Source organism: Mesoplodon bidens (assembly GCF_964165515.1).
Source record: "Mesoplodon bidens genome assembly, chromosome: 11".
Taxonomy (NCBI): domain Eukaryota; kingdom Metazoa; phylum Chordata; class Mammalia; order Artiodactyla; family Ziphiidae; genus Mesoplodon; species Mesoplodon bidens.
In genome coordinates this window covers 30,020,723-30,045,227 of record NC_138167.1, presented here as the reverse complement: position 1 = coordinate 30,045,227, position 24,505 = coordinate 30,020,723, and the positions used below count along the sequence as shown (strand labels likewise).

The following is a 24,505-nucleotide window of genomic DNA, read 5'->3' as shown; positions in this document are numbered from 1 at the left end:
ACACACACACACACACACACACACACACACAGAGTAAACCTTAGAGGCAAGACACGACTGCAAGAGAGAGGACATGCCAAAGAAAAGAAATTCCCTAAGAGAAGAGGGCATGGCATTGGGGCCACATGCTGTTTAATTCTTTTTGGTCCCTTCTTAAATTAGCATGGCAGATATGAGCTTCAAAATGGAGATGTCAATCATACTTTTCAGCATATTTCAGAAAAGTATTCGGGCATATAATTTGCAGACATCTCTGTCTTCATGAGGTAACTGAACCACACACACGATTTTTTTTTCCCTGTGCCAAAGGAGCTATTTCACATCCAAATGAGGCTACAGATGGCCCCTCAGTCATTTGGTGAGGGCAAGACTCAGCAGTGGTATGTAGAGAGGCTGAAAAAAGTGAGTCATGGTTTTAGGGTTTGATTCTTGTTTTTCTGAAGAAACAAAGGTAATTTAACCTGGAGAAATTAAATGATTTTCCCTCCTTACTTTTCAGGCTAAAGAGCATTTTCAGTTGCATCTTTAAAATTGTGGACCCAATTGCCAAAGGGATCTTTGTACTCACCTGGCTTTCTGTCTGCAGATTAATAAGGCAACAACAGCTACCAGCATGCCAATTAAGAACAGACCAGCACTCACACCTTCAATAACTCCAAACAAAGGCTCTACAATAATCCAGAGGGCAACAACAAACCCAGGTGGGAAAATTAGTGTTAAAGAACCAGTAAGATAGCTATTGGAACACTATCTCCCTAGGAATGTTATTACAGAAGGATTCAAACAATGCCCACATTAAGGCATTTACTATCTAAAGGCTAAGCAGTATGCAGCTGAACAGATGAAACATTGGCTACTACCATGTGACAGCAGGTTGGTCATTATACTTTTGAAGTCAATGGTGTTCAGCTTATAAAGGAATTTGGGACTTCATCTATGCTTGTATGTAAAGCTTTGGGGCACTTGAGATAAAGGCCAGCAGTTTGCCACCAAGGTCAATATGCTATTTCACTTGTATGAAACGTGTTTTACAACATCTGGGACATTGGCAAATCCAGTGAATTGCTCAGAATTATTTTAATGAAATATATATCTGGATATTGTTATATATCCAAATAATTTTTATTATCTGGTTCGATACTGCCACTGGGAGTTTATGAACAGGTAGCCCATTTTAAAAACAGTTTATTGAAATATAATTCACATGCCATACTAGTCACCAATTTAAACTGCACAATTCAATCAATTATTTTACATTCAATTTTATAACATTTTCATCAACCCCCTAAAAGAATCCCCAATGCCCCTTAGCAGTCATTCTTCATTCCCTCTCCCTAGACCCTGGCAACCACTAATCTACTTTGTCTTCATAGATTTGCCTATTCTGGACAATAAATTGAGAAATAAATATGTGCTTTGTTTGTGATTGGCTTCTTTCACTTAGCATGTTTTCAAGGTTCATCCATGTTGTGGCATGTATCAGTATTTCATTCCTTTTTATGCTGAATAATATTCCACTGTGTGGATATATCACATTTTGTTTATCCATTCAGCCATTGATGGACATTTGGGTTATTTCTATTTTTTTGGTTATTATGAATAAAGCTGCTATGAATCTCCATATACAAGTTTTTATTTTCATTTCTCTTGGGTATACACTTAGGAGTGGAATTGCTGGGTAAGAGGGTAACTCTAGGTTTAGTATTTTGAGAAATTGCAAAACTGTTTTCCAAAGAAGTTACACCATTTTATTGATACATTCTCTAAGCAGTGTATAAGGGTTCAGATTTCTCCATATCCTTACTAACACTTGTTATTGTCTTTTTGATGATAGCCATTCTAGTGGGTGTGAAGTAGTATTTTATTGTGGTTATGATTTGCATTTCCCTAATGTCTAATGATGTTGAGCATCTTTCCATGTGCTTATCGGACATTTATGTATTGTCTTTGGCGAAATGTCTATTCACATCCTTTACCCATTTTTAAATTGTGTTATTTGTCTTTTTATTATTGAGTTGTAAGTGTTCTGTATATTCTGGATACTTGACCTTTATCAGATATATGATTTGCAAATAGTTTCTCCCATTCTGTGGGTTGTCTTTTCACTTTCTTTATGGTGTCCTTTGAAGCACAAGAGTTTTAAATTTTAATTAAGTCCCATTTATCTAGTTTGTTGTTGTTATTGCTTGTGCTTTTGGTATCATAGCTAAGAAACCATTTCCTAACTCAAGGTCACAAAGATTTACTCCTATGTTTTCTTTTAAAAGTTTGATCATTTTAGCTCTTACATTTAGGTCTGTGGAGTAGTCCATTTTTGAAGTTGCATTTTAAGCCCTTGGATTTGTTTATTCGATGTGCTTTTCAAGACTTACCAAATCAACACAGTCATGTTTCTTTTACTGTGGTTAATATTCTTTTTTGGATATATGTTTACTATCTTCCTTTATTGGACTACATACAATTTTTGTTGTATAACAATAATTTAAATAGGGAAGAATTGTGTTTACAAATCCCTTACTTAACATTAAATTCTAAGCAAACACATCTAAATCCTCCTGTGTTCTGATCCCTCTTTGGTTTGAAAAGTGGGAGATTATCCCTATATGTGGCATAAATAGATGGGAGCGTTTGTGAGGCTGAGTCATCTTTTGTCATACAGCATGAGAGACTGTTTTAGCTATAAAGAAGAACTTCCTGAGACCAAGCATTGTGGAAGGCTGGGTACAGGGAAAGGCTGGGCAGATAATGGTTTCAAAGAACAATGTGCTAAAAAATAAAGCCATTCTCAGCATGTTGGAAATATTCTGAATCCGAGCAGTGCAGAGGTTAAGAGGTCAGGCAGAAAGTGCCAGAATTGCAGTTCTGCTATCTTGGGCAAGTTACATAAACTCTTGGTATCTCAAATCCTCACCTTTAAAATGGGGATGATAATAGGATCTACCTCAAAAGGTTGTAGTGAGGATCAGGTATATTCTAAGCACAATGCTTAAAACTGCTGCTCCACAGGATGAAAAGTAAAATTAGCTACTATGATTACTCAGGCTTTCCCTCTAACATAAATTTATGTAAAGCCAAGTTAACATTTTTTATCATGTAAAAACAATGTACAATAAACAAAAGGAAAAAAGTCACCTGTAATCCCACTACTTTGAGATATTCATCATTAATACTTTGGTGTTTTTTCCTTCTAGTCTTTTTTTTCTATGCATTTCTATGTATATATTTCATATACACATTCCCACTAATGACTTGAAAGCCTTTTATACCTACTTCTGTTTTGGCCTGTGCAAGCTCTTGATTTGAATGTTTTTCATCCACTGTTTTTTTAAAAAAAATCATTTTTAATAGGAAAAAAATCTGGTACTTCTTTCTACCTTCTTTACACGATTAATCCCCTTTCAGTCCATTCTGCTACAGAAGTTGTGAAATTCCTCTAATCCACATCAATCCATGATCATATAAAGATTAAAATCCAAGCAAAAATAAATGTTCCCCTTACCACCATCAGCCAAGTCCCCAGATCTCCCCGCTAGAGGCTCTTGTAGGTGACATGGTGTTTGGCAGACTATGTAAAGTCGATGGAAAGGTTAGCCTTACCTGACTCAGTGGTGATGGGCAAAGAGAAAAATGTGTCTGAATAGAGTGGCTTTGTGAATTCCTTCAGGTCCTCATCAAATAGCTGGGTAAAAGCCCGAATGCTGATTCTGAAAAGAAAACCGATTTATTTAAGTACAAATTAGTGACTCACCACAGTAGGGTCAAGGAGAAACAGGGTGGTCACCTGGTCAATATGTATGTAGGGTAGGGTATGAATTATGAAATCAGATAGCCCTGGGTTTATGCATTCATGCATTCATTCATTTATTCATCAAATATTTATTGAGCCCCTACTGTGTGCCAGTACCTGTCCAGGAGCTGGATATACTGCAAAGAATAAGTCCCTATCATCTCGAGGTTTACATTCTTGAATGTAAAACTAAGCATAGTAGGCTGAAGTCATAGAGCGATATGGGAACAAAAAATCACTTTCTAACATTTAGAGTATGAGCTGCCTCATAGGTAGTGAGCTTCCAGTCATTGAGGGTGTTTAAGCAGAGACTGGAGAACCAGCTCTCAGGGAATCTGTAGGACAGCAGCCCTGCACTAAGTTATAGATTGGCTTGGGTGACCTCTTCAGTCCATTCTATCCTGAAGATTCCCAGACTATAGGTTTACTGAGAGTATGAGGATCAGTTTATATGGGAAAACTTTTTCTAGGGTTAATTTAAATCGTAGGAAAAGTAATGGATGACTCTTTTATCCTTAAAAAAAAAATCTAGATTTGCTCCACCCAAAAGTATCTGGGCACATCCTGTAATAATGCTGAAGTAGTACCAACATTAGTACCAGCCAGGACAAATTGTTCTGACCTTTTGCCCTCTCCTTCTCACTCATGCCCAGGTCCAGGTATAATCTCCTCAGCATCTTCAAGCTGATACTGAACAATCACATCTATAATTTCCATCTCTAAAAGAAACCTTCCAAGTCAAAAATTGTGCTTCCAGGAATAACAGACTGTTGATGGAGGTATTGTGCAATGTCCCCAAAGGGTAACAAGGAGTCAACACACATTAACTGGGAGGGGAGGGGTCGGTGTGTGTTGCTAATGTATTATACCTTTGGACATTGAAAAGAGTCTCTCCCATGAAAAGAGTTTCTTTTACAACCCTCAGAATGGGAGAAAATGTTTGCAAACGAAGGAACTGACAAAGGATTAATCTCCAAAATATATAAGCAGCTCATGCAGCTCAATATCAAAAAAAACAAACAACCCAATCCAAAAATGGGCAGAAGATCTAAATAGACACTTCTCCAGAGAAGATATACAGATTGCCAACAAACACATGAAAGGATGCTCGACATCTCTCATCATTAGAGAAATGCAAATCAAAACTTCGATGAGTGAAGTAAGTCAGAAAGAGAAAGACAAATACCGTATGCTAACACATATATATGGAATTTAAGAAAAAAAATGTCATGAAGAACCTAGGGGTAAGACAGGAATAAAGACACAGACCTACTAGAGAATGGACTTGAGGATATGGGGAGGGGGAAGGGTAAGCTGTGACAAAGCGAGAGAGTGTCATGGACATATATACACTATGAAACGTAAAATAGATAGCTATTAAACGTAAAATAGGGAAGCAGCAGCATAGCACAGGGAGATCAGCTCAGTGCTTTGTGACCACCTAGAGGGGTGGGATAGAGAGGGTGGGAGGGAGGGAGACGCAAGAGGGAAGAGATATGGGAACATATGTATATGTATAACTGATTCACTTTGATATAAAGCAGAAACTAGCACACCATTGTAAAGCAATTATACTCCAATAAAGATGTAAACAAAACAAAACAAAACTTCAATGAAGTATCACCTCACGCCAGTCAGAATGCCCATCATCAAAAAACCTACAAACAGTAAATGCTGGAGAGGGTGTGGAGAAAAGGGAACCCTCTTGCACTGTTGGTGGGAATGTAAATTGATACAGCCACTATGGAGAACAGTATGGAGGTTCCTTAAAAAACTTAAAATAGAACTACCATACAACCCAGCAATCCATTACTGGGCATATACCCTGAGAAAACCATAATTCAAAAAGAGACATGTACCACAATGTTCATTGCAGCACTATTTACACTAGCCAGGACATGGAAGCAACCTAAGTGTCCATCAACAGATGAATGGATAAAGAAGATGTGGCACATATATACAATGGAATATTACTCAGCCATAAAAAGAAATGAAATTGAGTTATTTGTAGTGAGGTGGATGGACCTAGAGACTGTCTTACAGAGTGAAGTAAGTCAGAAAGAGAAAAACAAATACTGTATGCTAACACATGTATATGGAACTTAAAAAAAAGTTCTGAAGAACCTAGGGGCAAGACAGGAATAAAGATGCAGACATAGAGAATGGACTTGAGGACACGAGGAGAGGGAAGGGTAAGCTAGGACGAAGTGAGAGCATGGCATGGACATATATACGCTATCAAATGTAAAATCGCTAGTGGGAAGCAGCCGCATAGCACAGGGAGATCAGCTTGGTGCTTTGTGTCCACCTAGAGGGGTGGGATAGGGAGGGTGGGAGGGAGACGCAAGAGGGAGGAGATACGGGGTTGTATGTATATGTATAGCTGATTCACTTTGTTATGCAGCCGAATCTAACACACCATTGTAAAGCAATTATACTCCAATAAAGATGTTTTAAAAAGTCTCTTTTATTTGTATAGTGATTTGTAAGTGTGAAGAACTTCTATAAATATGATTCTATTTGACCATCTCCAACCTCTCCAGTATAAGAAAGTTATGATATTATTTCAGAGATTTGGAACCTGAAGCTTGGGGAGATTCCATTTCTCCCTCAAGATCAAAGAGAAAGCTGGTAAAAGAAAACCAAACTCAGTACTTTCTGACTCGTAGTACAAATCTCTTTCTCTTATTTCCTCTTGGCTTAATTTTGGTTTAACAGCAGTGACTTCTGTTGGAGGGGTGGCAAAAAGGGCCTGGGCTAGGAAGCATAGGGTTTGAGGTCTAGCTCTCACTGTCACTGATTAGGTGAAAGGTTCCCAAAGTTCTTTATGCCTCAGTTTTCTCATCTGTGAAAATAAAAGCATTGGGTATAACAACCTTGACAGGTCCTGCTCTGGAATTCTGGGATTCACAGGTGCAAACGCAAAGTACAAAATGGATCCAGATGAATAAGGGCCTTTAGGAACCCTGGAAGGAGATAATGACTTACTGTAGGCTTGGCTTAGAACTAGCAGGTCCACAGGAACTCTGCCCTTAAACCCTTCCAGTAATGGACACCACAACCACATTTCCTAGCCCAGCAATTAGCACCTATTCAGAATCCTGTCCCATCCTATCTTCCTGCTTTTGTCTTCCCCACTACCCCTCTACATGACCCCCACTTTCAAATGGGAGTATTTGCTCTTTTCTAAACAATCTGTGTATTTCTGCCTCTGCACTGTGAATCTCCTCTTGCCTCTATCTCCATAGTTTCAAATTCTTCCCTACTTTTCAGTGCCCAGCCAAAATGATACCTCCTTCAAGAAGCCTTTTGAAACTTCATAGCATTTATTTACCTATACCCCTCTTATGTCCTTCAACATTTCTGCCCATATTTTACAGACATGTCTTCTGTTTATGTATATAAGATTATTTTAATGAACTGATACCTGATAGTAAGTTTTTCAACTTTAAATGTGTCCAGAATCAGAATTCTATAGCACAAAGTTACAGATCACGTGGTTCAATTTCCTTCATTTGAGGAAAATGAGGTCAAGAGGAGCTGAAACCTGATCGTGGTCACGTTGCTATTCTATTTAGAATAGAAACAAAACCAGATCAGCACTTCTCCAACCTCCAAACTGCTTCTCACCCATCATGATCTGTCCGTTCTCTTCCCATATGGAACAACGCTAATTATATACCCGGATAGTAGGAACCCAACAATGAACGGAAACACATTATACATTCGTTGACATAATAAACTTGCATATCAGCTAAACCTAGCATTTCTCATTTCTTTTCAATCCTAATTTTTCTTTTTCCATGTTCCTTCCTGTCTACCTATTCTCTCTGAAAAAAAAGATGCCTGAGAGCATTGAGGGTCACCATGGTGATTATCGTCGTGAGACAGGCAGAATTCTGCCTGCACAGAGCCTGGTTTCAGCAGCTACCACACGGGGGGTCACTTAGCATGCAGTTCTCTGTGCGCGTATCAAGCATTATCTGCCTGGCATGCTGTTCACAGGAGTGAACGAAATGTGGAGAAATAGAGGAAAGCTGTGTCCTAGAAAACAAATTAGTACGGCAGGAGGTGATTAAGCTATAATAAGAATGTGTCTCTTCATAGAGCATCTTGGCTCATTCCCTTATTTGTTCATAAACATTTAATGGCATCTCTTTTGTGCCCGGTACTTGCCATATTGTTTTGTGACTGATGTCATGTCTGTCTCCCCTATTGGACTGTGAGCTCTTGAAGCCTAGTGAAGAGGGTAGGCTATTAAACAAAGGGCTAAAACCCACTGCTAACTGGAGGATTAGAGGGGTGTAGAGACTGGGTGCTGTGGAAATGTAGCTGAGGGCCCAACTGCCCAGCTGTGGGTTAACAGGGGTGGCGCGGGCTAGTTGCAGATTGAGCTGGCTTTTAAAGTGTATGAAGCAATTCACCAGTCAGACAGGAGAGTGGAGGGCATCCCAAATAGAGTGAAAAGGACGTGCAAAGGCTCAGAGGTCTAAAAGAGCCAAATTTAAGGGAACTCGGAGGAATAGGGCAAAGCAAAAGGGCAGAGTGTACTTGGGGCAAATGGTGGGAGACAAAGCTGGCGGGGCAGGCAGGAGGGAGGAGGCAGGGGCTTTGTGTGCCCTGCTCTGGAATCTTCACTTGCTCCTGGAAATGAATGGGAACCACTGAAAGACCTTAATCTAGAAGGGACATGGCTAGGTTTGATCTGTCATCTACGTGACTCCTCAGGACAGTCCTGTGATGTTTTGCAGATGAGGAAAGTGAGAATTAGAGAACTGAAATGCCATTTACAAGGTTACACAGCTGAAAAGTGGCAGTGCTGGAACTCGAATGCAGGGCCTCTTCCTAGGACCTTGGCTGCTGTTATGGACAGGAAGGAGTGTGCTGGGAGACTGGGGGCCTGTTCCACACATGAACTCTCTCTAGCTTCTTGTTCTCATTCTTTTTTTTTTTTTTTCGGTACGCGGGCCTCTCACTGTTGCGGCCTCTCCCGTTGTGGAGCACAGGCTCCGGACGTGCAGGCTCAGCGGCCACGGCTCACGGGCCTAGCCGCTCCGCGGCATGCGGGATCCTCCCAGACCGGGGCACGAACCCGCGTCCCCTGCGTCGGCAGGCAGACTCTCAACCACTGCGCCACCAGGGAAGCCCCTTGTTCTCTTTCTTAAACATAGTAATGAGTCATCTTCTCTCCTTCTCTTTCAAAAAGCAAATAAGAAAACAAACAAAAACAGCCTCAACTTTCCAACCCACAAAGAGAAAATAGCCCTTAGGAGACTTTTCCTCAAATTTCCTGGAGCCCAAGTGACCAAGGAGCTGAGGCATCTCTTGATTCTAATAGGAACTAAAGGATCCCGACATTCTGATCTCTTTTATATTTCTCCTTTGCTCTCTCTGAGATCTCATCTCCTTCAGGTAGGCTCATACGGCCTTTTCCTCAAGCAAACATCACTAATAAGTTTGTGTGTGTTTACTTTGGAGGTGCCAACCTTGGCTGTGTGGCGGTGGCACTTTTGTGGTGAGTCCTGGGCAGAGGTATCTATACAGAGTTCCTGCTCAAAGTGAGTCCTCTGTTTTAGGGAAACTGTTGGCCTGCCTTTGTTGATGCAAGGGAGGGGCTAAGAATGACATGATGCCGTGTCACTGTCTCGCTTTGGAGCTGGCAGAAAAGTTTCTGCTGAAATTCAGGGGTGATACTCAAAATATGCAAGAGTTAATAAGACCTGGACACTGACCAACCAGAATGGACACTGGCCCATAGAGAACCTGACTGACTGCCATACTGGCTGGATATCAGCTCTGCCAACACCCAACAGAGAAGGCACATCCTCTGCAGAAGTATTAATCTTGGATGCCTGTGGCCTCATATCCAAGATGGCAGCCTAGGTTCTTTATCTCTTGGGGATCCTGGTTTGGGGGGCTGTGTATACTTACACCTGCTTTCGGGGAGCATAGTGTAGATGAAGGGCACAGACAATTCCTACAGATGGAGGGGCCTGTTGGCTGTAGTAGTGCTCCCTGGGGCCAAACCAAATAGCTGCTCCTTTACATCTGCCATCTTACTGAGAGGAGAGGGTACTTCCACTCATTCAGGGGCCTTTCCCTTCAAGGGTTCTATCTGGACCAAAGAGCACTTTCATCTTGTTACACCTTAGAAGGTAAATTCCAGTCCTCACTAAAGGTGGAATATAAAACCTCATATTTCTTGAGTCTCCCTGAACTCAATCTTTCTATTTGGACATTTTCACGGTGGTTAACATGGTAAGTAAATTGTCTGATTCATACTAGAGAAGTTTTAGGAGAAAGGACAATTTATTAAGAACCTTCAATTCTTCACACAATGAATTGGAGCTTTTGCACAATGCGAAGGCCTTCTTTACACGTTACCTGTGAACGCAGGCAGGCACACAACTTTTATAAATCACCTAGTGAAACATAGAGCACTCTCGTAACACAGGTTATTAATCTACAGGAGCTCGTGTGCATCAGAGGCCCGGACAGCTGAGCGTCCCGTGATGCAGCACGTCCCTTCTAGCAAAATGACGGTAATACATCTAACCTGTAGGCCGTGCGCGGCTTCAGCGGTCCGTCACAAAATTTTTGCTGATTGGGATCACATTTTCCACCCAGGCTCTCCATCTCTGCACCAAGCTTAATGTTAAAACTCTTAGAGTTGCTGTCAGGACTTTCCGCACATTTGCTGGCAAAATAATCAGTCTGATACACCCGAATGGACGCATTGTGCCTGTATTCCAGGTAGGAGGGCAGAGGGTGCTGTTGTTCTGGCTTCAGCTCATCACTGCCTGGAGGGAGAAAACCCACAGTGAAGCACTGACTTTCTTGTGACTTCAGTGATTTCTAACTAGGTTTCTGAGGTTACCTCCTCACCCACTATCTCCAGTCATCCCTGGAGTGCAGAATCTGTGATCTCAAAGGATGCTATGAAATTCTCCCAATGAAATTAATTTAATTCACTTTTTCTAAAATAAGTAAAAATTAAAAATAAATAGTGCATATACAACATTTTATATATGCATATTCATCTACACCGACACACACACAGACACACACACACACACATACACTATCATTTTTCTAGGAAATAAAATATGTGTGAATGACAGGGTGGCTCATGCATCCAACGATAACGTGTCCCATAACTCCAGAAAGTTGGACACTCCCCGCTGTGAGTCAAGCCACTCAAAAAGGTCTCTACCCAGCCAATAACCATTGTAGCTGAGCGAATAAGGAGATCCCTATGACCTGGGAAACGGGGAAAAGATAAGAGGAATCAGGTCTGAGGCCAGAGCGTGCCTCACAGGCACGCTCCCCTTGCCGTGCCCAGTCTGATAATTGCTCCGCGTCCCGCTCTGTTATCTTGAGTACAGCTTAATCCTGGCTTGAATTTGGTCCCTCAAGCAGAACACTTCCCAGAACTCTTCCCCTGTCCACCCAGCCTGCTGTGTGTTTTGGCACTGCAAACTCATTTTGATGTTGGCTTGAGGAAAGCATAATTAGGAAGGAAAATATTACAGAGATTGGATACCATTTACAGTGAACTTTCAGGAGTGGTACGTGGGGCTTCTTTGTATCCTGGACTCAATCTCGATTTATTAAACTTCTATTGTTTAATAAAATTTGCTCAAAAATGAATGGATCTTGGAAGTATTATCCTGTTGGCAGTAATTAAAAGGAAGGTTGTCTTTAGGAAGAGTATATATGCTATAAATGACACTTATGTGAGATGGCTTGTTATCTTAGATCAACAGAGGGAGCACAGCCCATCTCCATGGACATCAATAATTGAAACCCACCTGGCTGGAGCACACGAGGCTGAATTCTGGGGTATTACTTTTTTTCAGCTACTGCCTTATATTCTGTTAGAAAAACACTGTCTTCAGGGCAGTCTACTTAAAGTTAAAGTCTCTCTACAGTTCACCTATTTATCTCCAATTAGGATGTGTGAGGAAACTTGGAATGCAACACTCACCCTTGAAATTATTGAATTAATTATGCATAACCAGCTCTAGTACAATTAAATAAAATGTAAAAATACACAGTGAGAATGAAATACTGTTTAGCTCCAACATTTGTCATGGCAGGTTTAAAGCTTCCCATTGCCCACAAATGGGTTAAAATAGTCTGGGATGCTTAAGAAACTCCAGTGCAGCACCTTAAACAATTTTGAAAAATATAAGACATGTAGAATATATTAATGTCATTCCAGACACAAACATCTGTTTTGGAGAAATAACACACAAGAGCTCAGTGGCAAATACACATATGGACATGCGTGCCCCCAGATACAGCACTCCTGCAGATGATTTGGTAACTGCTGATGTAATAAGCTCTAAAGATCATACCTGGTGGTTGTATGGAATGTTATTATAAGAATTACCTAGTATTTGCCTGATCCATAAGAATTGGGTAACACTGAATAATTTAGTGGACTAGATAATGAAACATATTATTGAAAATTCAGTAGAGAAAGGAGGACTGCTCTTCATGATCATTTTTTCCCCTCTTTTATTTAAGCTTTTGAATATTTTTGTGAATTGGTGGGTGGTTTGGGAGTGTATGATTGGTGCAGGTATTGAGACAGGAAGGGGGGAAGGCAGATGAAGCATATAGCTGCTTAATGGCAGAAAAAGGGAGCTGAACGGGACTGAATAAGTAGCAAAGAAGACTGAATGAGTCAGTACATGCAATGCGCTTCCAACAGTGCCTGGCACATAGTACGGGCTCAAGAAATGATGGTTATTGTTATTACTGATGTAGTTGCTATTAATATTACTCGTCCATTTAATAGTTAAACCCAGCAGATAATTGGCTTTATTGCTGAAAGAACCTTTGAGCCGTTTTCTGTTACATCTCCCTGCATCCAGCAGAGAGAAAGTGAAATGACATAAAAATTAAGTTTTCTTCTTTTAAAAACTTGTCACAAAAGGAGCTCCCACAGTGACTTTTGGGAAAGTAATCCTGTGTCTTACAGCAGAGTTAATTCGTGATCACTTACCGTCAGCCTCTCTCACCACCACTGTGAAGTATTTCACAGCTCCATTGGTGTCGCTGAACCAGCTGCAGTTGAAAGTAAAGTTGATGGAAGATTTGCTAATTAGCACATCCTTTTTATTCACCCGAATATGTGGAGGTGGAGGAGGAGGGCCTGGAAGAAGGGTGGGGAGGGAACCAAGAAGGGTCACAACTATGCTTTTACATATAAGCTATCAGTGCAATGAAGATCTCTACTCACCTACATCAGACTGTGTGTGTGCGTGCGTGCGTGTGTGTGTGCGTGTGTGTAATGCTTGGAATCAAGAAAGCCTCCTCCTCTCCTGAAGGGAAGCAGGCAGAGGAAGTGATTCGCCAGTAGCACATTAAACATAATGAAAGAGGCAGCTCCTCAGCAGGATTTCCTGAAGTTGTAGCATCAAACTGCTTAAAAGCTCCATTATGGCTCTAACTATGTCAGGCGAAGAGATGTATTTAAATACTAACTCATTCAGGTTCTTTAAGATCATTTAACTTATTTGCTGCCAGCATGTGTTACACAGAGAAATGTTTCTACTTCCCAGAGCCTTTCAGGTCCTCTTCAAGTGACAACAAGACACACTAATGTGGGTGAGCCGTATGCACGTGAACAGGGGTGGTGGATACCACGGAGAAAGGCACACGCCCTGTGCGCGCCTCCGGGGACACTTACGGTCTATCATGGTGATGGTGCTGTCTTCGACCACCTCACTGCTCATGCCGGCTGACTGCACCTTGATGGACACCAGGTATCTCTTATGGGGCACTAGCATCATGATGTTAAGCAGAGATTTTTCTTTCTCCAACTTTCTGGAGAACTCAACTTCTTGAGTGTCCATTTTCCGGCACTCAATGCTGTACCCATCAAAATCAGAATCGGGAGGGATCCAAGAACAGGCAATGGCCGTGGAGTTCTGAGGACGGCAATGCAGATTCTGTATCTTGTCTGGCTCTAAAGGAGACAGGAAGAGATACTTTTCACAACTCTGTGAGACATCCTTTTAGCTCCTTTGGCTCCAACTAGCTCAGAGAACTAAATAAATAATTCTCAATCTTCATGTGAATTGTCTTTCATAGATCTCCAAGGGGATTTCTGCCTATGAGACTCCACTTTGAGAAACACTAAACATTAAAATTCTGTCCCTTTAGAAAAATCACCGGGTGCCATTGTGACTGGAAACACAAATGTACACGTGGGCACTGAAATCAAGTGGCAGAAGTCAGATAGAAGGTGGGGCAGAGTAGCCCAGAGGTGCGGCTTGATCTGCCTGAATTCAAATTCTATTTGCCAGCGATGCACTCATGGGCAAGTGATTTAATGTATCTGTGCCCTATCTGTAAAGTGGGGAAATTAAGAATACCTACTTCATATGGTTACTGTAGTGCCTCAATGAGCTGAAGCATGCACAGCCACCCAGAACAGTGGCTGGCGTGCTAACTGCTCAATAAATGTTAGTTCTTAAAATGAGGAAAGTAAGAAATGGCATTGCTGACACTTTTACCTTCTGGATCTGGCTCCTGTCCCTGTCTTCCATTTTTTGCCTGCCCCTCCCTGCTCACACGCCATGCTCCAGGGACTGAACTGCTGTGATTCCCCACATATGCCAGACTCTTCCATCCCCCTGTGCTTATGGTCATTCACTTTCTTCTGCCTGACAGAGTGCCTAACTCAGTAGGGACTTGAATGGCAGCTGATTTTATTTGTTCCTGTGAGTGACACAACCATGAGTCTGAAAAAAAAGCAGTCACGTGACTGTGCAAGTTAACAACCAAACTGTGTAGGTTACCCCGTTATATATGCTCTTCTGGGAACTATGTGTAGACCCACTTGGCCCTCCCGGCGCAGCACCTGTTGCTCTGATTTGGAGCACGACCCACCTTCCCCTGACACGTGCTTTGTTACAGGAGTCCTTGTCCTCAGCAAACACTCAGCATCTGTGTGCTACTGAGTGAACTCCTGTTTCATATCAAGGTCTATAAATGTAAGCTAAGGCACAGCAGGTTAGATGAGGATGATTTAGGAAAAAAAATCAAGCCGAGGATTTTTCAGGATAGAGGAAGAATTGGCCTTTGAGGCAGACAATAATTGTGTCTTTTCAAACATTAATTGCGTGTTAATCTTTTGAGCTCCCTTCAAACCAAGTCACAGCTGAGACCCAAAGACACCTCCTTTTTCAGCTTTGGAGAAATTCTTTGAAAACATCCTGCCTAATCCATAATTCTGACTAATTTACACAAAGTATAATATGGAAATTTGCTTTGATCTCTCCCCTCAGTTCCTTCTCTCTCCTCCTTTTCACCTCTAAATGCTGCCTGTTTTCCAAGGCTCAGGTTACATCTCCATTCACTAAGAAACAAGTACCTACTATGTGCGATGTGCCCTTCTAGAGCCTGTGAACAGTACAGAAGTGAATAAGGTATTAGCCGTAACCTCTAGGAAGGGAGATGAGTCCAAACCAGTCATAATACAAGGTAGAAGAGAGAATGTACCAGAAGAAATGGGGAAGAGGATGCTGTGTGAAGTGACAGACAACTTTCTGCTTCTGGCATTAGTGGTGGGCAGGCGTTAGCAAAGCCTTTCTGGCAGAGATGACACCTTGCCAAGATATTGGGCGAGGGGCATTTTAGGCAGAGAAAACCACGAACCCGGGCACCAAGGGTGGTGCTGGGAGGAGTGGGAAGGTGGCTGGTGGAGCAGTGCAAGCTGTTCAGCATGGCTGGAGTGTGTTTGTGAGAAATGGGGCGCTGGAATGATTTTACATGAGAATTCTCAACTTCTGTTTTGCTTAATCCTCTGTTATATTGTATTTTCTGTTACCCACAGCCAAACCCAATCTGAACTAATGCAACCCTCCAAGTTCATTCCGTCATTCCCCGTAAAACTCAGCATCGAGTCCCCCCTTGGTGCTGGTTGCTTTCCTCTTGGGCAGGCCCCATTTGGTAAATGCCTCTCTTAAATTCTAGCATCCAGGACCGAATACAATATTCCAGATGTGATCTGACCAGCCCAACCTCAATTGAGCTCTCAGATTCGAACACCTGTGATTCAATTACACAGCCCACAATATGCCACTGCAAATCCCTCTTGATCTTGCTATAAACTAAAACTCTTAGTTCTTTTTCACATGTTTCTCTTGACACACACCTATCTGATCCCAAACTACTCTATCCAAAGAGTTATAATTTTTGTAGCATTAATGTTTGTTGAATTAACAAAACAGCTACTGGCCTAAATTTCTAATTTTCAACTTTGTATTTTATCAGTAACCAATAACTATCTGATCTGATCTCAGAAACTACATTTACTGGGTATTATTGAAAAATAGGGGTTTCCCTGGTGGCGCAGTGGTTGAGAGTCTGCCTGCCGATGCAGGGGACGTGGGTTCGTGCCCCGGTCTGGGAAGATCCCACATGCCGCGGAGCGGCTGGGCCCGTGAGCCATGGCCGCTGAGCCTGCGCGTCCGGAGCCTGTGCTCCGCAACGGGAGAGGCCGCAACAGTGAGAGGCCCGCGTACCGCAAAAAAACCAAACCAAAACAAACAAACAAACAAATAAATAAATATTTGGATTGAGGTTCCTATACCAAAAGCTTCTGTTTCTTTGAGGTCTGTGGTATTTATCTCAAAATGCCTTGGGGAAGAAACCGATATGTACTTTATTGTTGAAGTACTTTCATCTTTAGAATTTACAGCAATATGTCCTAACCAGTCCCTCTGTTTCTAGTTTGCCCCTTTCAATCTGTTATCTGTTCCACCCCTATAGTGACTTTCTAAAATGCAAATTTGATTATATCTCGGCTGAAAATCCTTCAGTGGCTCCAGTGGACTGAGGTTCAAAATCATCACCATGGCTCACGAGACATTTTATGACCTGATTCTCCTAATCCTCACCTTTTATCCTCTGGCCAACTAAACTCCTTTCTATTCCTGCCTCCTGCCTGGTTTTGGAATCTTTTATTCTCTCTACCTGGAACATTCTTTACTTCTTTCTGCATCTCCACCCGGTGAGTCTTACTCTTCCCTGGGTTTTGATTTGGATGTTTCTTCTTCTAGGAAGCTCCCTTTTATTGGGTCAGATGCCTTCACCCTGTGTTTCTCTAGTGCCAAATACTTCCTTCATCACACCCAAAATGTCTTTTTAATGATAGTACCTCCCACTCAACTGTAAGCTCCATGAGGGCAGAGATTATTTCTTGTTGTTAAAGTTGAATAAATGAACAAATCTATATGGAACTTCTGTCTGAATTCAAATCTAACCAATTTCAGGTAAAAATGTGGATTTAAACCAAGCCTCATTGGAATAAGATGTTGCAACACATACTTCCTCCCCACTTCATCTGAGAATCAAGACATGTCATACTTGTCCTCACAGATCCAAAAATTGGTTTGCTGTAGGTTTTCCAGGAATCACCACTGACAGTCTTGACACTGAATTGATAAGATCTCCCTGGACGAAGACCATACACGATGCGTCCTTCTGATTTTCTGTTGCTGTAGGGGTTGAAGACTGTGACGGCATCTCTGGGGAACCACTGCAGCTCAAAGTCATCGTAGTCTGTCCAGTCCGGTGGCCCTTTCCAGGTGATGGCCAACGATGTGTTTGCAACATCAGCAAATGACATAAGACTGGGAGGACTTGGGGCTGTATGTATGAGAAAGTAAAAAATCATGTAATCACTTCTATGCCATAACATATATAAATAAGATAGCTGAGCGACATCAGACATATATTTAACATACTTCATAGGAAGAGGTAATATGATAACATAATAATAAGAGCTTCCATTTACAGTGTTTACTACGTGTAAGACACTGTCCTCAAGTGTTTTATGTACATTTTCTTTAATTTTTATAACCAGAGCTTTTTTACCAGGGTGCTATGGAGCATGAGTGTGCCCTGAATGGATTATAAGTATGAGAAGATATTTATTCCATCAGATTTGGGGATGTGAAGGCTAGAGTCCACAGACAGTTACATCCAATTGCAGAGAGCCTTGTTCATTGACCCCAGGGTGGCACACAGATATCAATGTTATCTGTGTGTGCCCAAGAAATAAGAAAATTTAGAAAGCACTGATCATAGTAACACAATGATGATGTATATGATTATCCCCATTTTACAGATAAGAAAGCTGAGGCTTAGAGATGCTCGGTGACTTGCCCAGCTTCACATAGGTAAGTGGTAGAGCTAAGCCAAGGACCTAGATCTTTTCACTCAAAGTCTGTCTCCTTTACCCATTCTATCACAGAGCCTTCCCAAGTTCAGGAGCTAGCACATGGTACATCATTACCGATTTTATTTCTTATTAATAAGACTATAATTAAAACATGCCTGTGGAAGCTACTTCCCACCAACACTTGGCCATTGGCAACTGGGCTTCTTACCTGTTCTGCTCTCCCCCGTGACCTTGTTGCTGAGATCTCCACTATGAGTTATCACACACAGCGTGTATTTCCTTCCGGGAACGAGGCCATGGAAACGCCACTCCATCAGGTCCTTGTCTTTCCAGTTTTCCTTCTTTGTGCCATTGGGGTTATAAAGAATCAGCTCATAAAAGTCGAAGTCCCCAGAGGCTGGACTCCAGCTGAACCAGAGACTGTCTGTCATGTTTCGATTGGATCCCTTGAGGTTACTCACAGAGGCTGGGACTTAAGAGAGGAACAACCTTTACTAAAAACAAGACAGATAGAAACAAAGGCATTTTGGCCCACAGATGAAAACATGAGCTATGTTGGGTGTACGGGTGAGTAGTGCTTATTGTAGAGTCAGATCTTGCTTCTACTTCAGGTCACTTGAGTTTAGGGGCATGTGGTCTAGAGACCTGGCACAAATTAAAATAAAACAAAGCACAAGAGGTGGTGACTTCTGTATGCTCGCTACATGTCCTCTGATAAACATATAAAGTGAAATCTTCAGAAATGACTAAGACTGGTCAAATAGTTCATAACTTAGGATATAAAAAGCCCTGAAAGTTGTTCATAAAATGATCCTGCTCCTTCCAGTCTGGCCCATCTCACTTGGGCCACCATCCCATAACATCCCTCTCTGGGCCTCTTTACTTCCTCTCCATCCTCTCTTAGGTTCTCAGTTCTCTCTCTCAGCCCTTTCTTCCCCCAAAATCTATACTGATGGAACGTCACTTGGGAAGTGAAGTGTTAACAGTCATTTCTACCATAGTATAAATTAGTCAGGCTGGCACCTGTCCCGTGGGTATGTAAGCTTCATGATTCTTTGGAGAGTGAAGACTGTTGTCCCTTGTTGGAGGAATTTTAAACATTAATGAGCAGATAAGGGAAGATGTGCCGAGGACAGATGGCCCTGAAGATGGTAACATCTAGGAAATTCCACTCATGGCTTATCCACTGCTCTTTTTCATTCCCTTAGAAGACAAGCTGAGAACTCCTGTTGAGTGACTAAAATGACATCTTCCCATGGCTCCTCTCACCTTCGGGTCTCAGCTGAAAAGCCTTCTCTGTCTAAAGTGGTCTCTAAGTCTTGTCCTGCCGAGTCACGCGGTGTCACAACATAGTGTTTATTTCCTTCAGAGGATTTAAGGGGTTCCAAAATCATCACCCTTTAAAATCTGCCATCCCGCCGCCTCCTCCTCTCTGCTAGTGTAAAGCCCTGTGAGGTCAGGGGCCCTGTGAGTCTTGTCTACTCTCCTAGTGCAACAGTAAGCCCAGTGCCTGGCACACAAGAGCACTCAAAAACAACTGTCAATTAAGAATAAAAATTGGGGACTTCCCTGGTGGTCCAGTGGCTAAGGCTCAACGCTCCCAATGCAGGGGGCCAGGGTTCCATCCCTGGTCAGGGGACTAGATTTCACATGCATGCTTCAACTCAAGAGTTCACATGCCGCAACTAAGACCCGGCGCGGTCAAATAAATAAATAAATAAATACTTTTTAAAAGAATAAAAATTGAATAGAAAAAATGAGATAATGGACTCAAATTATGGAGAAAGAGTAGATTCAGTTTCTTATTTGCAAAAACCACAGATGTTTCTCTCTCTCATTGTCCTGGAACTCTTGTGTTCACTTCATCTAGTGCTGTGTTTCTGATTCACATCAGTCTTTGCTTGTTGGCCCCATTTGTAGCTGCTCTTCTTTGGACCTGCTCTCCACTCCATCTATTTCCTGTAGAAAGCTGAAAGGCACAGCTTGAATTGAGCCCCAATGGGTTATAACCCTCGCGTAGCAGTTTGCTGGCAAATAGAGGAGCCAGATTCATTTTTTTCACTAAACTCTATGAGGTAAGCATGTGTAGGAAACAAAGCAAAAACCAGTGCAAAAACTATTCTGATATATAATCAAAGGTCTGATTTAGGGTCAAAAATTTCATATAAAGGTCACAAATTTCATATAAAGCTACACCCTGGGTAGAACAAGAAATTAAGGACAAATCAAGGAAAAGCCAGTGAGTACTGTGACAATTTCCCTGCTATTCATTACAGCTTGGGTTCAGGTCTTACCTGTTCTACCGAATATGGAAGACTCATTAGACAGCTCCCCACTGTGAGTTACAATCACCATTTTGTACATTCGACCTTGTAGCAAGTTCTGGAAAGAGAAGCTCTGGACTTGCGGGCCAACTTGAGCTCGCTCCTGAAGAGTTCGATCGGGGTTGTACAGAAAGATGTTGTACCATTTGAGCTCCCCCTCTGAGGGGGTCCAGCTGAAGGACAGGTGTCTGGTGGCATTCTCTGTGATCCTCAGGTTGGTGACAGCTGCTGGGACTAGAAAGGTTGAGGAGCAAGAGAATGAGACTGAGTTTCGGTATAGTCAACCCTGACCCAGCCCGGGGTTGGCGTCTAGATGGCCACACTCCATCAAGCAGCTCAAAACACGCCGTCCCTGCCTTTAAGAATATTGACTACATGGAGACCCCAGAGCAAAGAAATCTGAATATTGTGAATTAGCGAGGCTGGAGCTGTTAATGTTAAAAAGCAAAACCACAAGAGAACAACAACAGCAAAAAAAACCCACTAATGGAAAACTATCTTTAAAGACATTTTTTGCATGTAAATTAAATGTTAGTCTGACCTGTGTGATAAATGTTTTTCCAATACTAGGAACTAGATCAGAGATCAGCAATCTATCTCTGAGTGCCCTCTGAGAGCTAAGAAATGACCATTGCAGGGAAGGGCAGTGGGAAGGAGAGACGAGGTATGAAAGAAAGGGAAAATAAGGCAGAAAGAGAAAACTCGATTCAGAGACATGGGAAAGAGAAGGAAGAGGAAAAGCCAAAACCATTTTAAAAAAAAGGTTTACATTAGGATTTTGGAACCCTTTTGGCCTTCCGTGCTACCTGCTGGCAAGGTGATCAAGTGCCACCAGAAATGACCTGCTTCCAAACTGTTGGCACAGAGGCTGCCTGATACCATGGAAGTCTTAAGATGCCAGTGGAAATAGAACAGGACATCTGTCTCCTCTCTCCTGGGTTCTCTTCTCCAAACACTTTCTCAGGCTCTTTTGCTTTTCCCCTCTCCTTATGCCAGATCCTTAAAAGTTGGTATTTCCCATGGTTTCACCCTTTGTCTCCTTCATATTCTATAATATTAGCGAAACAGTCAGTCTCATTCACTTTATGGCTCGTTATGGCCTGCATGTTTGTGTCTCCACCCCGACCCCCCCGGAGATTCATGTTGAAACCTAAGGGCCAAAATGATGGTTTCAGGGGGTAGCGAATGGAAGATGATTAGGCCATGAGGGTGGAGACCTCATGAGTGGGATCAGTGCCTTATAAAAGAGACCCCAGAGGGCTCTCATCCTTCCCACCATGTGAGGACACAGTGAGAAGATGCTCGCTGTGATCCAGAAAATGGGCCCTCACCAGACACCAAATCTGCTGGAGCCTTGACCTTGAACTTCCAGCCTCCAGAACTGTGAGAAATAAATGTCTATTGTTTAAGCCACCCAGTTTATGGTATTCTTGTTATAGCATCCTGAGCAGACTAAAACATGGATTTAACTAGAATTTTTGTCCAAATCTTTATCTCCAGCTCACTTTTCTGAGCTCAGGACCCCTATTATCAATAACCTATTGATCACCTCTCTCTGCAAGTCATTCAGACATCACAAACTCAGTTCAGAACTGAGCCCTCTATCTTTTTCCTTGACACTCTCTCCTCCTGCTTCTCTTATCTCAGTTAATAGAATCATCTTCTACCAGGTAGAAACTGTAGAATCTTTCTTCTGTTCCTCATTTTATACTCTACTCAGCCACCAAGTGCCATCTTATCTAATGCAGGACTATTTCTTGACTATATCTACTATTCTTCATCAGGGCCCCTGCATTAGTTTTGCTTTGGACCCTTATCGTTTCTATGACTGCCATCACCTTAGGACCCCAGTTACCTCTCTGACCACCTCCCCTCACTTTGTCGTCACTCACTGTGCTCTACCAATAGTGGCCTCATTACTGCTTCTCCAACGCTCTCACCTCAGGTTCTTCGCCTTGTTGTTTGCTCCGCTTTGGGATGCTCTTCCCCAGATATCTACATGGTCCTCTTTCTCACTTCTTTCAGACTTTTACTCATATGTCACCTTCTCAACAAAACCTTTCAGGACTGTACTATCTAAAATTGTAAGCGTCTAGCACTTGCTAACCCACTTCCTGCTTTAATTTTCTCCTCAGTATTTATTACCATTTAACATACTACATTTTTTACTTCTTTACTTTATTCATTGCCTTTCTCCCCTACTAGAATATAGGCTTCATGATCATGAGGGCTGTTTTATTCATTTCTGTGTATCCAGCATTTAGGACAGTGCCTGGTATACAAGTTCATTTATGAGCCTGTCTCCCCACCTTTGGTCTCTTCTCCATTCAATCTATCCCCCATTGCCATCTGATTTACCTTTTTTTTTTTTTAAAGTACAGATTTTTATTACAGAACATTCACTCTCTGGCTGCAAAACTTTTATTGTCTCTTTTTATTTATTTTATAAGATGAAAAATAAATTCCTGAGGAAGGCACGCCAGGCACTGTCTAATCTGGCCCGAACCTGCCTTTCCAGCCTCATGTCTCCACCATGTAACACACACTTCGGCCACCGCAAAATCTCACTGCTCCTTCTCACACCTCCCTGTCTTGGCACGTGGTCATCTGTCTGCACTGGGTGTCCTTCTAGCTTTTCTCCACGTAGAGAATTGCTTCATCCTTCATGACAGTACTGAAAGGTCACTTTCAAGAAGACTTCCCAATTCCACCTGACTCCATGCTCTCCTTGATGCTGGACATTCCTCTCTCACAAACAACCCTTATCACAATGCATTGTCATTATTTGTCCATGTGTCTGTCTCCCCCAATTGTCAGTCACTTCTTCCAGGGCAAAAAGCATGCCTAATTTATCTTTATGTCCCTATCGACATCAAACCCCTTTCAGACCTAGGTGCTTAATAAATAAATAATCAGTTAGACCAGTGGTGCTGTCTGAATAATGGCCCCCAAAGATGTCCATGTCCTAATCCCCGGAACCTGTGAATATGTTACCTTATGTGACAAAAGGGACTTTGCAGATGTGGTTAAGTTCAGGATCTTGAGATTATCCTGGATTGCCTTAGCGGTGACCAATGTGATCACAACAGTCCTTAAAAGATGGAAGAGGGAGGCAAGAGAGCAGAGAAGGCGATATGGTGACAGACACAGAGGTTGGAGTGAGGCCATTGCTGGAAGGAACGTGAGTGGCCTCTAGAAGCTGAAAAGGGTGAGGAATGGATTCTCCCCACGAGGTCTCTAGAAGAAACACAGTCCTTTTTTGAACTGACACCTTGATTTTAGCCCCATAAAACCTATTTTCAGATTCTGATCTCCAGAACTATAAGATAATAAATCTGTGTTGTTTGAAGTTGCAAAGTGTGTGGCAATTTATTACAGCAAAAATAAGAAACGAATAGAGCCAGTTTTGATGCAAAATCTGAATTGGAGTGTGGTGGGCTGAAAGCTGTGTGAGTAGGCCGACTGGCGGAAGTGGCAAATCACGGTGAATGGCCCTGCTGTGTCAAGAAATATATATCATCTCCCAGTGTTGCTTCATCCCTTTGGCCCTACAGTTCTTAAGGAATAGCAGACAGGGAGGTGCTGTACGAAACAACAAGCTGTGCGAATTACCTGTCCGGCCTTCAGTTTGGGCTTCCTTGCTAAAGAGGCCTCCACTGACGGTTAGGATCTGTATCTTGTATTTCTTTCCTGGTGTTAGGTCTTCAAATTTGTGCTGCTTAGTCGTGGCTGCCTCTGATGTGTTACTTAGGAGGATCCCATTTTCACTTAGAAGCAGGATATCATATCTTTCTGCCACGCCAACAGCTTTTTGCCAACTTACTATTAAGGAGTGACTACTGTATGCATTGTCTGCAGTTATTCCCTGGACAGACGCTGGGACTGCAAAGAAAAGAGAGGCCAGTTCCATCACTTAGGGTTAAGTAACCAATTGAGAAAAACTTCCCTAAATCAACTGCAGATGGAAGATGATGCCTCATGGTTGCATCATTGACACTTTTCATGTGCCCTTAGGAGAAAGTATTTCTTGGCCTGAATTATCTGTATAACTGCTTAGATTCTCTTTTTTTTTTTTCTCTGACTTAGACGGGATCTTGAAGTCAAACAAGTAGAAAAATTAGTGGAAGTGACACTGATAAATATGCAGAGTGATGCATATCGATGTATCTAGAAAGTGGAAGAATGCTGAAC

At 42.1% G+C, this 24,505-nt stretch overlaps 1 protein-coding gene across 2 annotated transcripts in view; it reads right to left on the bottom strand.

The window, feature by feature from the left end:
• The window catches only part of PTPRB (protein tyrosine phosphatase receptor type B), a 117,070-nt gene that overhangs the window by 22,028 nt on the left and 70,537 nt on the right, over positions 1–24,505 (bottom strand). For both annotated transcript variants that reach the window (XM_081249367.1, XM_081249368.1), the window contains 9 exons: positions 23,927–24,196; positions 20,285–20,548; positions 18,199–18,462; positions 17,174–17,455; positions 13,488–13,766; positions 12,801–12,950; positions 10,344–10,587; positions 3,598–3,704; positions 569–668 (listed from right to left, as the gene is read on the bottom strand). In XM_081249367.1, the coding sequence (XP_081105493.1) occupies positions 569–668; positions 3,598–3,704; positions 10,344–10,587; positions 12,801–12,950; positions 13,488–13,766; positions 17,174–17,455; positions 18,199–18,462; positions 20,285–20,548; positions 23,927–24,196 (1,960 nt within the window). The remainder of the gene's footprint in view (positions 1–568; positions 669–3,597; positions 3,705–10,343; positions 10,588–12,800; positions 12,951–13,487; positions 13,767–17,173; positions 17,456–18,198; positions 18,463–20,284; positions 20,549–23,926; positions 24,197–24,505) is intronic.